Source organism: Ammodytes marinus, assembly GCF_949987685.1.
Source record: "Ammodytes marinus genome assembly, chromosome: 23".
Classification (NCBI taxonomy): domain Eukaryota; kingdom Metazoa; phylum Chordata; class Actinopteri; order Uranoscopiformes; family Ammodytidae; genus Ammodytes; species Ammodytes marinus.
In genome coordinates this window covers 15,148,043-15,163,343 of record NC_137227.1, presented here as the reverse complement: position 1 = coordinate 15,163,343, position 15,301 = coordinate 15,148,043, and the positions used below count along the sequence as shown (strand labels likewise).

General features: G+C 46.5%; 1 protein-coding gene across 1 annotated transcript in view; it reads left to right on the top strand.

Annotated features, from left to right (window-relative positions):
- The first annotated feature begins 4,953 nt into the window (after positions 1-4,953).
- pacs1 (phosphofurin acidic cluster sorting protein 1) overlaps positions 4,954-15,301 on the top strand; it is a 52,649-nt gene continuing 42,301 nt past the window's right edge. The window contains exon 1 of the mRNA XM_080052092.1: positions 4,954-5,373. Coding sequence (XP_079908218.1) covers positions 5,216-5,373 — 158 coding nt within the window. The 5' untranslated portion in view covers positions 4,954-5,215. The remainder of the gene's footprint in view (positions 5,374-15,301) is intronic.

The following is a 15,301-nucleotide window of genomic DNA, read 5'->3' as shown; positions in this document are numbered from 1 at the left end:
TGCGCACACGGGCTGCTGGTTGATGTCAAGAACGAGCGCCTGGTGGACGCATTGACCTTCTCCTCGTTCGCATGTGTCTGCGATGAGGGGACATACGACGGCCTTTCTAGCTCGCTCTCTGAGGGTGACAAGTACCAGCGGCTGCTCAGAGAGTTCTCTAGCCTGCTGCGACCAACCTTCTCGTCCACGTCGACGAAACACGGTGTGGAGCACCATATTGAGACGAAAGGGCCCCCTGTCCATGCCAGGGCCCGACGGCTCGCTCCGGAGAGACTGGCGGTTGCTAAGGCTGAATTCGCCAACATGGAGCGCCTGGGCATCATTCGCCGTTCCGACAGTCCGTGGTCCTCGCCACTCCACATGGTTCCGAAGCTGGATGGCGGCTGGCGCCCATGTGGAGACTACCGCCGCCTGAATGACGCCACCACGCCCGACCGCTATCCAGTGCCCCATATTCAGGACTTCTCCGTGCATCTGGCGGGGAAGCTCCTGTTTTCCAAAGTCGACCTTGTGCGGGGCTACCACCAGGTTCCGGTGCACCCTGCGGATGTCCCGAAGACAGCTGTGGTCACTCCGTTTGGGTTGTTTGAGTTCCTCAGGATGCCATTCGGCCTGAAAAACGCGGCCCAGTCCTTCCAGCGGCTGATGGACTCGGCGCTGAGGGACATGCCTTTCATCTTCGTCTACTTGGACGATGTCCTGGTCGCCAGTTCCTCGGAGGAGGAGCACCTCACACACCTCCGGGCCCTCTTCACAAGGCTCGACCGCCACGGCTTGATCATTAACCCGGCGAAGTGTGTTTTTGGGGTGCCGTCCATCCAGTTCCTCGGGCACCTCATCAACAGGGATGGTGCCGTCCCCCTTCCGTCGAAGGTGGAGGCTGTTTCCAACTTTCCCCGCCCACGTTCGGCCCGGGGGCTCCGGGAGTTCCTGGGGATGGTCACCTTCTATCACCGATTCATACACCGGGCGGCCCACACTATGCGCCCGCTGTATGAGGCCCTCAAGGACAAGGCGCCCGGCCAAGACGTCGACTGGACTGCAGAGAGGGACAGAGCGTTCGAGGACACTAAGACTGCATTGAGCCGGGCCGCGTTGTTGGTCCACCCGTTGCCCGGAGCTCAGGTGGCCCTCACAACCGACGCGTCCGACTACGCGGTTGGCGCGGTGTTAGAGCAGTGGGACGGTGGCGCCTGGCAACCGCTCGCCTTTTTCAGCCGCCAGCTGGTACCCCGGGAGCGCAAATACAGTACTTTCGACAGGGAGCTGCTCGGCGTCTGGCTGGCAATCCGTCATTTCCGCTTCGCCCTGGAGGGCCGTCAGTTTACGGTTTTTGTGGACCACAAACCCCTCACGTTCTCCATGTCCAAGGTAGCCGAGCCGTGGTCCGCCCGCCAACAGCGCCAGCTGTCATTCATCTCTGAGTATACCACGGACATCAGGCACATCGCTGGCAAATCCAACGTGGTCGCGGATTGCCTCTCCAGAGTGATCGTCGGCGCGGTGCAGCTGGATCTCGACTACTCGCGTATGAGTGCGGAACAGGCCACGGACCACGGTTTTCAGTCCCTCAAAGACTCGGACACCGGGCTGCGCCTGGAAAAAGTGGCGATCGGCGACTCAGGGGTCAGGTTATGGTGTGACCTCTCCACCGGCCAGCCCAGGCCACTGGTCCCTGCCGGCTGGCAGCGGGTTGTTTTCGAGGCAATACACGGCCTGTCCCATCCCGGTAGGAGGGCGTCCGTGAGGCTGGTCTCTCAGAAGTTTGTCTGGAAAGGACTGAAGAAGGACGTACGGGCCTGGGTCGACTCGTGTGTGTCCTGTCAGCGTGCAAAAGTGCACCGCCACACCAAGGCCCCGTTGGAGCCATTCGTCGTCCCTGGTAGGAGGTTCGACCATGTCAACATCGACCTGGTGGGGCCACTCCCCCCTTCGCATGGTTTCACCCACCTCCTCACGATGGTGGACAGGACGACGCGTTGGCCTGAAGCTGTGCCACTCACCTCGACATCGTCTTCCGATGTGGCCCGTGCGTTTATCGGCACGTGGGTCGCGCGCTTTGGGACACCTTCGGACCTCTCCTCCGACCGGGGTGCACAGTTTACCTCGGAGATCTGGAATGTGGTTGCCAAGGATCTGGGGGTTAAACTGCATCGCACTACCGCATACCATCCTCAGGCTAATGGTTTGTGCGAGCGGTTCCATCGCTCCATGAAGGCGGCCTTGCGTGCCAGTTTGACGGACGGCAACTGGTTGGACAAACTTCCCTGGGTGATGCTGGGGCTCCGGACGGCGCCTAAGGAGGACCTGCAGTCCTCGTCTGCCGAGTTAGTCTACGGTCAGGTGCTGCGAGTTCCAGGGGATTTCATTCCGAACGCCACAACACCCTGGTCGGCGGCCAGGCAGCGGTCCTCTCTGCTGGAGGTCGCCAAGCAGTTCGCACCCGTCCCCACTTCGCATCACTGCACCCCCGTTTCCCTGGTGCCACCCAATCTGCACACGGCGGAGTTTGTGTTCATCCGCCACGACGCCCACCGTGGACCGTTGCGCCCCCCCTATGACGGGCCGTTTAGGGTCTTGCAACACGGGGATAAGAGCCTGGTCGTGGACGTCGGTGGTAGGCCCGAGACTGTCTCTGTCGACAGGATCAAGCCTGCCCACGTGGACATTTCCAGACCGTTGGAGTTGGCCCAGGCTCCGCGCCGTGGACGCCCCCCGTTGCCACGCCCCGCTGGGCTCCCTGCCGCCTTGTCGGTGCCGTTGCCGCCCAGTCCTGGGCTTGGTCCTGCCGCACCCACCACGCCCCTCCCCTCTTCGGCCCCTGCCACTCGTTCTAGTCGCGGCCGGGCCATCGTGCCTTTCCGGCACGGGGACTTTGACTATGGGTGAATTCTGGGGGGGCTTGTGTAGTGATCTTACATAATTCACCTATGGAACTGAAGTTCCGGGGTTCCGGGGGAACTGTTATGACTGGGGGAATTTCCTGTTTTGTTTTGTTGGCGCTTTGAGACTATCAAGAGTTGACTGTCTGCTCCGTTGTTGTTACTCGACAAGTGTATTAATGTCATTAAAGCAGTTAGCTCCGTCTTTTGACACTCCGCCTCCGACTCCCGTCTCTACACGCCACAACGCCATATTTTATATTCGATTGGCAAGTTGTGTTTTCATTGTTGCTGACTGACAAACATAATTGGACTCTGTGCAATAATTGCAGATAAGGACATGGTTACATTCTGATGCTGGACATATGCTACTGGTACTTTATCGAGTTTATGGAGGTGCCTCCAGTTATGCTGTAGGCCTTCAGAAGAGTCAGTATTTTATTTTGAATGCTGTGAGAGAGAGAGAGAGAGAGAGAGAGAGAGAGAGAGAGAGAGAGAGAGAGAGAGAGAGAGAGAGGAAATTATTTGAAATCGGCCCTGCAGGCCTGTTTGTTTGCTGTTCATTGTTGTTTGATTTTGGTATATTTTGATCAATTTGGCTTTCAGAACTCAGTGCCAACCCGCTTACTGACCTCACCGCACGTCACGTTAGCTGTTTGCATTGTGTTACATCATTACACAGAAGAGCACGACTTTGAGAAAAATAAATCATCAGTGAAATATTTGAAGCACATTGTAAACCCCGATCTCAGATGAGATAATGTGAGTGTGCTGGTGGCAGCCAGACGCACTGTGACGTCAGCCTGCAGTGATGAGGTCACCCTTCTGATTCAGACACACAGATAGGGAGCACAACGCCCTCCTGCCTTTTGTCACCCGAGGGTGCTGCTGAATACTGCTAATATCAGTTTTGTTCCTCCTAATCAGCCCTGTAAAAGTAGAAAAAAAAAAATATTAAAAGATAGCTTTTCCCTCCTCTTGCCACGGTGACAGAGAGTCAACAAGTTCATATTATAGGATGAAAGTGAGCTGAGTTCAAAGACTGTAACCGGTTTAGCACCTTTGTACATACTTGTGTGCTCACAACGGCAAGGTGTGTGTGTGTGTGTTTGTGTTTGTGTTTGTTTGTGTGTGTGTGTGTGTGTGTTTGTGTGTGTGTGTGTGTGTGTGTGTGTGTGTGTGTGTGTGTGTGTGTGTGTGTGTGTGAGAGACGTTTGATGACTAATGGGAATCATTTGAAAAAAAAACATGAGACTCCAGTCAATGAGCCAAGAATTGAACAATTCACAAAGTTCCCTGAAGAATTCTTCAGGAAAACGCCATCATAGTACGCCAAAAAAATCAGGAATTATGGGAAAAATATAAACAATGATTTTTAATATTTTGAAGTATTTTATGTTTGTTTGTATTATTAATTCTTAGAAATTAGTAAACAAATAAATAAATAAACAATTAAAAAAGTCAAATAGGCTATTATAGCCTATAGGCATAATCTATCGCATAGATTATTATCATATACAAATAGCCAAAAACATTAACAATGAAAAAATAGATAATGCCATTTTAAAAGTAAACAATAACAAAATAACAAAAAATGAATTTAAAAATAATCTTTAGATTAAATTAAATTAACTTGTTTCCAGTTTACATACAATATTACTACAAATAAAACAACAATGAGAATAATAGGAAAACGTTGTACCAATCTATTTTATAGAAGCCTAGTGTGTATTGAAAAATAGCTGAAAACATGAACCCAGGATTTAAAAAAACACAGCAACATAGCCTACACAGCACACTATTGGTCAGCCTCTCTCCCTCTCTCTCTCTCTCTCTCTCTCTCTCTCTCTCTCTCTCTCTCTCTCTCTCTCTCGCTCTAGCTCTAGCTCTAGCACGCGCTCTATCTCTCTCGTGCCTTTACGTCCTCCAGTTGAAGAGGCGTAGCTCGTTGGTTTCTGCCTCGTTGTGCGACTTCGGCGAGAGAAATTTCCGCTTCCTGCACCGATAAACATACCGAGCAGCACACCCACGGATCACACGGACATATAGAGATACAGAGCGGACACACAGTCAGACGGACGCGGGGATTGCTGCCCCTGCCTTCGGGTACAAACCCAAACCCCCCTCCCAGAGCGACTACAATGTCGGCGTATAGCACAAAACGGACCAACTTTCCGTTTGCATTGTAGCAAGACGGGAGTTTAATACGCCTTTGCACCACACACAAGGAGTATTAAGAAATACAGCAAAGGAAGGAATAGGCTCAAGGAAAAGGACAATAACGCAGAAGGAGATACCAGGCTACTACCAAAGCCTCCCTCTCAACCTCCAGGATGTCGGAGCGCGGCGGAGGGCTCCCGCGGACTGGGAGCGTCCCTTCCCCGCACATGCAGCCCTCCAAGCCGGTGTGCATCACCTCCAACCGTCCGGTCCACATGAACCTGTACGCCACCTGGGAAGTGGACCGCTCCTCGCCCAGCTGTGTGCCGAGGTATGTGAAAGGGAGGCGGGGTAGCCTGCACAGTACACGGCCGAGCATGACATCGTTTTTATTGTGTGTGGCTGACTGTGAATGGGAAATGAGTCAGCTGTTGTGTTTACACTGGGGAATTTCAACTAGGTAAACACCCACGGGTGCCTGTTTGGAAAAGATTGACACTTGACAGGATTGTGGCACACATCAGAAGGTCATATCAAAAGCAATATTATTGCTCTTTTCTTTGCTCTAACTGGGGATATATTTACCTAGTGTGCTCCATTTTTTAGCTCCTACTAGACCCTTGTAGAGGTCCTCAAACCTCTGTTTGAATATAACCTGTTCACCTTAATATAGGCCTACATTTTGCAGTCGATTTTACAACCCTAATGCCACAGAATAGCCCACAGATAAAAGGAATATCCCCTGGTAATGTTTTATTCTAGTAAAAGCTGTTGTTGTTTGAACAACTGCAGCCTTTCCTCAAATAGCCTGAGTTGTGGCACAAATGATCAATGCAAACATAAAGATTTGGTTGCAGACGGTCACTGCATCCATAATAAAGGCATTTTGATACAGCTGCGACATCAGGGGCTTTTTATATTTTAGTTTTTGAATATGAGCACAGGAAAGGTTTTAATTCAACGATCAAATGTTTTTGCTGGTTTCCTTGACATTCAGCATCGCAGGCTGTGATACAATGAAGTGTGTGTGTGTGTGTGTGTGTGTGTGTGTGTGTGTGTGTGTGTGTGTGTGTGTGTGTGTGTGTGTGTACAATGCAGCAAGGTCACACAGTAAGCGTGACACCTTATCTACCTGAGCTCAGCCCCAAACAAAGACATTCAAGTCGGCGGCGTCTTTGTCTGAATGGAAAAGGCTTTGGTTGTGTCTAGCTCACGTTTATCACGCCGCTGACAGAAACACACACACACACACACACACACACACACACACACAGTGGTCATGAGTAAGGTTCAAGGTCAAAGGTTAAGCACAGTGACTGAAGTGTAGCCCATGTGATTCACAAAACTTCGCCGGCTAAGCATAGCGTACAATGGAAAGGGTTGACAAAGGATTCAAACAGCAAATCAAAATCTAAAGAGGGATTAAGGAAAGGAAAATCTTGAGATGTTTTGTTTGCAGACTAAATTTATGACAAAGACATGCTGTTTTCACCAGTTAAAGGTGGAGTCAGTGATTCAGGAGAATCCTTGTATATCTCTTTTCGTCAAAATCAGTGTGTATGTGCAGTGCACTGAAAACAAATTCCAGTGACAATACTGTACACAGCCTAGGCTCTGTAAACACAGGACATGTTAACAAGGGGTCCAACCGTAGCTAGCAACATGCCTTTTTACAGAGCCTAGGCGGTGTATTAACACTGGATTTTTTTCAACGCATCCATTGTACGTAGCCTACAGCATCGTATTGGATCATGATGAGGAGATATTCATTATTGACCAAACATGAATTTGACAGCTTTTTCACACATAATTTGACCTAACTTGAAAAACTGCATCTTTCCAATACCACGAAACATAACGTTTGCCCTTTTTTAAATGATGTCATTTCTTTAGTCAGGAGGAGACTGAACCGCAGCCTTCCAGATGAGCTCAGATGTTTTGGTTACTGAAAGCAATTAGTGGGAATAAAGCATGCTGCTGCTAAAAGCATCGCACAAAAGCACCACATGCTGACATCTTAATGCTGCTTCTAGAATGCTTTGGGGCTTTACTGGGTTAGAAGTAAAGCCTCAAGGGTGTGTTTTCCTTCTTAACGTGTGTGTGTGTGTGTGTGTGTGTGTGTGTGTGTGTGTGTGTGTGTGTGTGTGTGCGTATATGTGCGCTACCATGCGCTAGTTGTGAATAAATGATAGTCCTGGATCTACAGTATTTTTTGAAACGGCTGGCTTGAGTAAAAAATCTATAGTTAGCCTGTGTTTAAAAATATCTTAATTTTTGAGAACTAGTTTATCTACCTTCTGTGTGTTTTGGGGCGCAATATCCCCAGCCATTGTGAATGGGTTCTTTTTTTTTTACAATTTTTTTTTTCAGCAGCCGTCACAGCCTGTCAAATATCTTCGATTACACTGCAGCTGCAGCAACAGAAAGATAGAGACCCCCCACACACACACACACACACACACACACACACACACACACACACACACACACACACACACACACTCTAGCCGAGGTGTTGTTGCTCTAACCTCTTCCTGTGTACCCAAAATGCCACTTGGTATGCTGGGCATGTATAAAGCAACAGCGCCTGTTAGATTGACTTTGCCCCTGGCAGACACAAACTTGCACTTATCCACATCCGCCTTGATCCAAATCCCAATTTACAGCGAAATCTGGAGAAAAATACTTTTTAACACATCAAGGACTGTTTATTTTCTAGGTTTTTTTTTTCTTCTTTTTTGGGGGGGGGGGGTCATATTCAGTTGGGAGGAACAGGAAATATTCAAGAGCATATAATATCACTCGCTTGAGGAACCATGAGTCAAACTTGTTTTTTCTTACTGTGTAGCTTTCAAGAATGAGCAACCAGGATTCCACGAATATTGGTTTTGAAGGACACAGATTAGAGGCACAGGCATGTGAAATCAGCTCCACCCTTTCCTCATATCCATCAACACAGAGCGAGTGACTCTGAGGTCACTTTCTGTGTTCCTGACCTACTTTTCTATTCTTTTACTGAAGAAGAAGAAATCATTTTTACAGGCGCCAGACCAGTCTCTCTCTCTCTCTCTCTCTCTCTCTCTCTCTCTCTCTCTCTCTCTCTCTCTCTCTCTCTCTCTCTCTCTGTCTCTCTGTCTCTCTGTGTGTGCGCAGTGGATTGGCCTTAATCAGAATCTCCGCTGTCTCTTTTCTAGGATCTGCAGTGTCATCAACACACACACACATATAAGGCTCCTTGGCAATATCCCTTCTTTCTCGGTCCATTGCGTCCCTCTCCCTCACCTCGGGGCGTGAAACAGACTCATTTTCCGCTGCCAAATAATCCCATACTGATGAGAACAGAATAGCTGCTTTTTCCAGACTGGATGCATGGCCTCACTCACGTACAAGGCTGCTGCAGTAGTGAATAAAGATTACCCCCCTGTTCACTCACAGGTGCGTTAAAGCTGTCAGGTGCATGGAATGTCAATGGAACTAGCCTGCCCTGCCCCGCCAGCATTTTCACACCACAAATGGTTTGGAATCCAGCATCCGGTAGAGTTTAGTTAAGGCCTCTCCGTAGTCTCTGTCGAGATATTCCAGGAATGGGCCCTGTCTGTTTCTGTGTGTGTGTCACAGGAGCTCCTCCTAGCCTTCTCACTGCATTATTAAAGGTCTCCTTAAAGAGCTAAGTGCAAACTAAGACCCATGACTCCGGTCCATAGATGGATACAGGCTGATAGGGAAGAGGAAAGGTTTTGTCTTTTCAGTTTGGGGACAAATCTGTCTACTTGTGACCAGTGACAAGCAAGTTACTTAAAAAAAAAAAATCTCAAAGTAACTCAATACACATTAGTAGAGGATTTTTTTTAATTTTTTTTTGGATTCAGAAAAAGAAATGCAAGATTACTTGTGATAACTTCCCTTTTTTTATTTTTTTTATATATATTTTGGTATATATTTTAACCTTTTTAATTTGATAGTTTTTAAGGATAGAGTTGAAAAGGGGAGATTGAGGGGGGAAGACATGCAGTAAACAGCCATGGCCCGCAGTCGAACCTTAGCCTTATATCAACAAGCTAACACTGGAATGGTTTACTACACCTTTTAACACAGTCACAAATTAGAAAATAAGACAAGCGAGTATTCCAATTTGGAGGGACCAGCCTTTCCACCAAACTGATATATCAGCCAACCATCTCAACTACAGATCAGTTTAATTAGCATCTCAAGGGGCCACACAAAATGATTTAAAAGAAGACACACACACATACACATGCACGCACGCGCACACACACACACAAAATTCTCACAATTTCTCACTTTTTAGCACTTTGGAAATACTGGTTCAGCCACTAGAATTCCTCTTGTAAGCAGAGAAACAACCCTTAAAAAAAGGAGAACTGTCTAGTTTTTTTTTTGTCCAATAGTTCACCACTCAATCTCTGGTGAAATTGCAAGTTGTGGTTGCTTTGTTTTTAACACGCATTAACACCCAAAAAGTGTGACACAAAAAAGTGTAACATTTAAGTTGCTTAAAATGTTTGTTATCTGCCTATTAAGCTAGTTCTACATCTTGAAGGCTTTTTGTGTTCCTCAAAAGAGCATTGATAGCCACACATTTAAATACAGCAGGGTCGCTGGCTCTGCATTAAAAATAAATGCTTATCCGCTGGCTTGATAATGAATACTGTTGGTAACTTGAAGAAGCGCGGGGCAGAAATGCAAGATGTTCTAAATTATACATAGATGGTCGTTTGTTAAGACTCTGTTGCTATTAATTGCCCTGCGACACACAGTACTGAGGAGGAGGACACTTGTTCCTCGAGTGCAAGCTTTACATAATCTACAGTGCTCCCCAATCCCGCGGCTAACACACACACACACACACACGCAAACGCGCACACACACACACACACACACACACACAGCGATGGTAACGTGTTCATTAAAAAGCTTTAGCTCTGCCGCTTGCCTCGATCGCTTTTCGTTGTTCCGCTCAGCTGATTGGCCGAGAGGTCTGAAGTTTCCCCCGCGGGCCGGCCTTGCCTTTTAGAGATGAAGGGATATGCTGTGTAAACCTACTCTCCCTCTCCTTTTCCTTCTCCTCCTCTCTTTCCATGATCATGCACTATCTCTGATCCCAGCCGGGAGAGACAGTCTGCGATGACATACATGGCCTTAATTTCTCTTAATGATCTGACAGGAAGTAGTTTTGATTAGTGTGAGCCATAGTAATAACATTGCAGTTGTTGTAATGGCTTACCAGTGAAATATTCACAATGAGTATTAATATTTTCCTGTTTGAAGGTAATAAAAAAGGAAAATAGAAAAGCTGCAGGGAGTCCTCTGAACCAGCTTCAAAAAGCTGTTAACCCACACCAAAGAATTTCCCTGGTATGCCTTTCAGCATTCCGTTTATCCTTGTTTTTATAGACCCTCCTAAGAAAAACCCATTGGCAAAACAGTGTCAGTTTTGGAGGTTTGAAATAAGTCAAAAGAAAAAGACCCGTATTGGTATGAGACTTTAAAGCCCTTTGGCTAAGATTTGATTCAATTACATCAGGTCAGATTGTTTTAGTCGCTGTCCAAACAAATGTCTGAATATAACACAACCTGATGAGTTGTTTTAGGAAATGATTACAAAACACTTTCGGACCAGTCTTGTTGGAGAACGTTGGTGGAATGTACCACTAGTAGTCCATTTGTGTAGCTTGTCTTTTTAAGCTCATTATCATGAAACTAATCAGGTCAATTTCACTGTTTGCCTCCGAGTGTGGAGCTCTGTGACAAAGAGGAATTATTTCACTGGTGGCTGGAGAAAGATGGTTGCCCTAGCTGCTGCAGTGTATTCAGTTGGTGGCTGTAACGCTGCTGTGGTCTGAGGAGGACTTTGTTGCAGTGTGTGTGTGTGTGTGTGTGTGTGTGTGTGTGTGTGTGTGTGTGTGTGTGTGTGTGTGTGTGTGTGTGTGTGTGTGTGTGTGTGTGTGTGTGTGTTCGAGAGCTGTACTGCTCATGACTCTTGGCAGTGGAATCACAGACTCCCATCTGGCAGCTGAAATACACACACAAACGCATGCACTCACTCAAATAGATTTCCATTTTCCAAAGTGGAATGACACCCATTCACGGACAATGTCACTGACATATGCTCCGCTTTCCGCTAATGTGCTATAAACAACACAGAGGCATTCAGTTACATAAAAGGACGTGCTGTGAGGCGAAACACAAATAATGGCGCCAACAGGTGCATGAACACACACACACACCATGGCTCATGTTATGACAAAGCTTTTTCTACATAATCTCCTTTTCAGGCTGCTGAAACAAGAGCTGGATGCTTAGATGGCAGTATATGATAATATCAATTTCTCAATTAGAGCGTCTTCATATATTGCACAGCCGTCAATCACACTATTTCACATGAGAAAACTGCATTTGATTAGTTAATTGCACTCACACACTCAAGATACACACACCCATGGACTCGCAAAAAAAACAACACTTAAAGCACACTCTGACTAAACAGCTCAACGCTACCTACATCTGTCTCTCTGTGGTGCTGCTGCTGCTGCTGTATATCCGTTTTACATGCAAATAATGTGTACACACAATACACACATGTCTCTAATCCTCTGCAGCTCCGGTTACACACTGTGTCCCTTGTGTGATAATAACACAAGCTTGTAATGCACTTAACACAGATTGACCTTGACACTGTGCATGTAATGTATGTGTCAAAGGATTACAGTCAGACTGTACTATATGTAATGTTTAAATCAATGCTTTATTATATATTGTTTTTAATGTGTGTTTTATTTTGGGAGAATTCAACCAGCATGCATTGTCATCTTTGTTAAAAACGTGTAAAACTGACAATAAGCTGCTGGTAGTCTCCCCCCCCCCTTAGCAATCTTTATCCAAAACTAAGCTAACTACCTCCTGGCTTTCGCCTTAAATGTTCAGAATTGAGTGCAGCATCCATCATCTCATCTAGATCTTGGGAAATCATCCATGTTTGTTGAATGAGTTCAGGTAACCCATCACTGTGCTATTATATAAAGACACACTTTATTGGAAAACTAATACATCCTCATTATGTTCTTTGGCGCGGCAGTAACTCGATCACTCTGAAACCCTCAGCCTTGTTATGATATCTGCATTGAGGCAGGAGCGGCTCTCATTAGACGATAACCAGTAAGCTACTACGATTGCCCTGTCAGATAGAGAGGTTTCCCCATTCTGCAAGCTCTGATGTCATTGTCTCTCCACCTCCGGCTAAACTGGATTAGACGGGCTCTCTGCTCATTAATGTGTAATCGCTTTAACAAAGGGTCAATTATGTTTTATATGTCCCAATAAAAGAAATCCTGTTGGAGGCTCCTGTAGTGAGATTTAAAGGTGGAGTCATCAAATCTGGAGAGCACTTGTTGACAAAATCACTTCTGTCAAAATCGGGGAATATCTCCTCACAATCTGCTACCTATACTGTGTGCGCTGAAACAAAAATCTAGTGTTTGTTTATACACAGCCTATGCTCTGTAAACTGGTATGTAAACACGAGCAGGCTGCGGATCGTGAGGAGATATTCCCTGAATTTGACCCAATTTCTTGTTGACAACAAGTGTTCTCCAGAATCGCTAACTCCCCCTTTTAATCTGGAGGGAAACCTTTTCATGAATTCAATGTATTTAATGACCCACAATCACATGCACATACATAATAGGCCAGCAAGCAAACATTTTTCCACTTTCTCTCGACACAAGCGCTATCTTATCTCCTTTTTCCAACACACACACACACACACACACACACACACACACACACACACACACACACACGTACAGCTGGTCACATGATGGGTCTCTCAGGGCCTAGTCGACGGGGAGAGAGCAGACATTAGCCCTGTGCTCTGGATAACAAAGTGCAAACAAGCAAAAAACAAGATTAGCAAACTCTCAATAAACTTGAGCTTGTGAGCTTTTTTTTATTTTATATGCAATGCAACACGTGGTAACCTCAATTTTATTTTTGTGAACATGTGATAGACTTTTGAGTTGTGTGTGTGTGTGTGTGTGTGTGTGTGTAAAGGTTGATTATGTGCCCTGCTTAGGAAGAAACAGGCCTCAGTGTGTCCTTACCTGTGGCTGTGATAAGTGGAGCGGGACAGAAAGAAAGATATAGAGAGAGAGGGGGTGGAGAGAGAGATAGAGGTTGGCAGAATGAAGGAGAGGGATTGAAATGAGAAAGGCGATGGAAATCATGCAGAAAAAATGGGATTAAAAGTGCAAGAGGTCACTTTTTTTTCAACACACAAGACATCGAGCACGTGCACAGATAGGACCCAAGATGGGCTGCCTTAACGGTAACACAGACCCTCTCCTAGAATGGTTTCAGGAATGTCAAGTCAGTGTCAAGGCAATGTCCTAACAAAAAACAAATCAGTTTGTGTTTTGTGTTTGCACAACCAAATTAAAACTTCAAATCAAGTGTAGGTAGGTGGTGTGTTATTGTATGCGTCCAGTCCGCCATTGTCACATCGAGTGCCCTTACCCACATTGATGCATTGAATTCACAACAAGTACTGAAAGATGCTTCAACCGTTTCCCTTGTTTCGTTTGTTCTTGTGTGTTTGTGCTCTTATTGTCATGTTTATGAGCAACATTTCTGTCGCCTAGCACCTTTAGTCAAATTATATTTCTGTGTGTTATTGAGTGTATTATGTGTGGGTTTCATGGTGTGATTTTCTATTGCAGTTGCTCTAGGCCTCACCTTGCGTCTGCAGCGTGTGTAGGCTATGGGTCTTTTTTCACATCGTCTTCACATTGATTGCTGCTTTAAGTGTCATCTTCACTACATTCTGTGCTGCTCTTGAATCCGACCTGTGTGTGTGTGTGTGTGTGTGTGTTAGGCCTTTCACACCGCCGCAAAATCGGAGCTAGTTCTGGGCTTGTTCGGAGTTAGAGCCAGTGTTTTGGTTTCACACCGCCAGAGAGCCTGCTCCGGGCCGTAAAAACCGGGGGAACTCATACCCCAGGATTGAGCAGGGTTTGATAAGAACTGCTTGCGCGAACGGTTGGGGGAGGGATTATCCTGACCAACCAGAGCAACTCAAACCTCATGCCCGCCATATTTAAAAACACCGCTACTACGAGACGTAAACATAACATAATTACCGAACGTAGCGATCAAATTGACCGGCGAGAATACGCTGTATGGGTCCTGTTTGCTTAAGAAAGCAAAGCGAGAGCCAACAAGTGTAAAAATAAGACGTATTCGCCGCTGTTGTTGTGCTTAAAGCTAGCGGTAGCCACAAGAGCAGCGGCGTCGGGTGACGTACACACACGTTTACAGTGACGTCATGACGTTGCTCTCTTGCCGGCTCCATGGCTGTCTCCGGTCGATGTGAAACCAACCGGTTCATAACTGGGATAAGGCTGTAACCAGTTTTGAACTGACCCCAACACCAGCCTGGAACTGACTCTTGGTTCATTTTGGTGTGAAAGGCCTATTAGTGTGTGTGTGTGTGTGTGTGTGTGTGTGTGTGTGTGTGTGTGTGTGTGTGTGTGTGTGTGTGTGTGTGTGTGTGTGTGTGTGTGTGTGTGTGTGTGTGTGTGTGTGTGTGTGTGTGTGTGTGTGTGTGTGTGTGTGTGTGTGTGTGTGTGTGTGTGTGTGTGTGTGTGTGTGTGTGTGTGTGTGTGTGTGTGTGTGTGTGTGTGTGTGTGTGTGTGTGTGTGTGTGTGTGTGTGTGTGTGTGTGTGTGTGTGTGTGTGTGTGTGTGTTGATGTGTGTGTGTGTGTTGATGTGTGTACGTGTAAAGTGTTAGTTCGCGTCGGGTCTTCACATTGAATCCTGCCTTTAGAAGTCTCATTATCATCATGTTCGGCAGCACTTGAATCAGCGTCCTGGCTGACCTTGCACTTAAACAGTGCTTGTGTGTGTGTCTTATTTAAGTGTTTTTTTGCCCTGCATTTGTTAAAAATCGTTTTGCCTCACCTAGCAACTGACAGCAAATAAAGCTTGTGCGCATGTAACTCATGGGGGGAGAGAGAGTGTTGAGCTGAAGAAAATGTGAAAAAAAGCGTTTGGCTGCGTGTTCGATTGAGGTGAGAAGTAGGCTTGATCAGAAACAGGATGACTTCAAAGCTCTGGTGATTTGGTGAATGGGAAGGGAGCAGCTGGAGCACAATGACCAGATAATGCAGAGAAATATGAACTGATGGAGATATCACGCTCTGCCACATGCTTCCCACTCCCTCCTCACACATTGTTATTATCTC